At 52.3% G+C, this 2749-nt stretch overlaps 1 protein-coding gene across 2 annotated transcripts in view; it reads left to right on the top strand.

The window, feature by feature from the left end:
• Window positions 1-95: 95 nt before the first annotated feature.
• NPHP3 (nephronophthisis 3 (adolescent)) overlaps window positions 96-2749 on the top strand; it is a 68197-nt gene continuing 65543 nt past the window's right edge. For both annotated transcript variants that reach the window (XM_011958213.1, XM_011958214.1), the window contains exon 1: window positions 96-573. In XM_011958213.1, coding sequence (XP_011813603.1) covers window positions 181-573 — 393 coding nt within the window. In that variant the 5' untranslated portion in view covers window positions 96-180. The remainder of the gene's footprint in view (window positions 574-2749) is intronic.

Raw genomic sequence — 2749 nt, forward strand, 5'->3', positions numbered from 1 at the left:
TCCTGCTGCCCCGCGCCTCCAGTTGCCCCGCCCCATCCTGTTTTCCCGCCTCGCCCCGTTCCGCTGCCCCGCCCCGTCCTGCTCTCCAGCCTCGCTCCATCCCGCTGCCCCGCCCCGTCCCGTGAAGTTCAGCTTCCCAGCTCCGCCGGTACCCACTAGCTAGTGGCTGCCGCGGACACCATGGGGACCGCCTCGTCGCTCGTGAGCCCCGCGGGCGGGGAGGTGATCGAGGACACGTACGGGGCGGGCGGCGGCGAGGCCTGCGAGATCCCGGTGGAGGTGAAGCCTAAGGCCCGCCTGCTACGCAACTCGTTCCGCCGAGGCGCGGGGGCGGCGGCAGGGTCCGGGCCGGGGTCGCTTCCCCGCGGGGCAGGCGCGGGCGGGCTCCTAGGGGCCAGCTTCAAGTCCACCGGCTCGTCGGTGCCCGAGCTGGAGTACGCGGCGGCCGAGTACGAGCGGCTCAAGAAGGAGTACGAGATCTTCCGCGTCAGCAAGAACCAGGAGTTGTTGTCCATGGGCCGCCGCGAGGCCAAGCTGGACACAGAGAACAAGCGGCTGCGGGCCGAACTGCAGGTAACGCCGGGCCGGGCCGCGACGCCGGGAGACCCCTAGGAAGCACGGCCGTCCTCCTCCCTCTCCAAACCAAGCGGCTTTGAAAGTTCGGCGGAAACTGCCCATTTTAATTTGAGAGGCCATATTCTCTTCGAGTCTGAAATGATTCCTTAACTCCCTTCCCTTTATCTGTCTCTTTTTTTTGGAGACAGGGTCTCGCTGCGTGGCACGATCGCGGCTCACTGCAGCCTGGAACTCCTGGCTCAACGATCCTCACGCCTTTGCCTCCTAAAGTTCTGGGATCACAGGAGTGAGCCACCGCGCCTGGTCCCCGCTTTTCTATTTCTGGTTTATTTGTTCAGACACCTAGAAAAAATTAGCCGTAAAGTGTCCTGAGGAGGCAAATGCCAATCTCCAGCTCCACTCCGGCCCCCGCGCCCACCCCTTCAGAAGGCTGGTGACATCTGTTGAAGCAACTCAACAAACTCTTCTTAGGAGTTTTACCCTCCTCCCCCCCCCATAAAAATTTTACCTGGGGCTCCAAAGTGGGGCTCATGTGTCGGTTTCTTTGTGAAGTTTCATGGCTCTTGCATTGTAATAGTCTTGACATGAAATTTTCTGGAAGCCTCCTGATTCTCACCATCTTAACTGCTATGATTGAAAACCTTTTCTAGATGTAGTCAAATTTCCTTAGTCCATTTGATTAATTTACTCTAAAATCAATTATTGCATGCCCTCCATGTAGCAGGTCCATTATAATTCACTAAAATAGTATAGAAAGCAGCCGGGCATGGTGGCTCACGCCTGTAATCCCAACACTTCGCAAGGCCTAGGCGGGCGGATGACCTGAGGTCAGGAGTTCGAGATCAGCCTGGCCAACATGGTGAAACTCCGTCTCTACTAAAAATACAAAAATTAGCCGGGCATGGTGGCAGGCGCCTGTAATCCCAGCTACTCGGGAGGCTGAGGCAGGAGAATGGCGTGAACTCAGGAGGCGGAGGTTGCAGTGAGCCGAGATTGCACCATTGCATTCCAACCTGGGCAACAGAGCAAGACTCCGTCTCAAAAAAAAAAAAAAAATACATATAAAGCAAGAGATTGCTTTTCTATGAGCAAATCTCTAAGACTTTTTGCCATCAGTTTGGGGCCCCTCTGATCGTTGTTGTGTCGTTTATTTATTCTTTACTGTGGGAGAGACTTCTAGGCAGTCTAAGAGTTCCTGGAGTCATTACAGTAGGGGTGAAATAAATACCTCAGATTTTTTTATTTTTTATTTTTATATGATTTTTCTAAATGAATAAAAGCCTCCTGTCTTCAAGACTAGACGTTCTTCTAGTCAGGTTTTGTTGTTGTTGTTTTTATTTTCAACTCCCTCATTAGCGGTTGTGTAATTACTGTGGTTGGGAAGAAGTCCGTATAGCAGTTTATCCGTTGTCTTACCAGTTTTCCTACTGGGCAGCCTTAATGCACTTGCATGTATAAAAGGGACTCGCGCATTTCAAGTATCTGATTTAATGTGTCCAAGCCACTGCCCAACAGACATTGTACGTTGGAAACAACTGCACGGTGGGGGTAGAAAAGGCCAGACCAAACAGGGCGGAGTGCAATAAGGGTTGGCAAGTGTCACAGTCACTCCTGTCACAAGTCCTGATTTCCCGTGAAACATACTGGTTCCTTTCTCACATATCGAGGTGTGAAAAAACTCTTCTGTATTTCATTCATTGAGTCAGACATTTACTGGAGACCTGCAGCATACCAGGCACTGTGAAGTGCTCAAAGGGATGGTGAGATGAGTAAGATGTAGTGCCAAGAGGCACACAGTCTCCTAGAACTAAGTATCCTTCAAGTTAAGCCTTATAAAATGTAATTTTTACTATCACAAAGATGGAAAAGGCATAAGGAAGTTTAAGAACTGATGCAGTAGGCCGGGCGCGGTGGCTCAAGCCTGTAATCCCAGCACTTTGGGAGGCCGAGACAGGTGGATCACGAAGTCAGGAGATCGAGACCATCCTGGCCTACACGGTGAAACCCCGTCTCTACTAAAAAAAAATACAAAAAACTAGCCGGGCAAGGTGGTGGGCGCCTGTAGTCCCAGCTACTCGGGAGGCTGAGGCAGAAGAATCGCTTGAACCTGGGAGGCAGAAGTTGCAGTGAGCCGAGATCGTGCCACTGCATTCCAGCCAGGGTGACAGAGCGA

This window comes from Colobus angolensis, unplaced genomic scaffold (genome assembly GCF_000951035.1).
Source record: "Colobus angolensis palliatus isolate OR3802 unplaced genomic scaffold, Cang.pa_1.0 Scaffold46, whole genome shotgun sequence".
In the NCBI taxonomy this organism is placed as follows: domain Eukaryota; kingdom Metazoa; phylum Chordata; class Mammalia; order Primates; family Cercopithecidae; genus Colobus; species Colobus angolensis.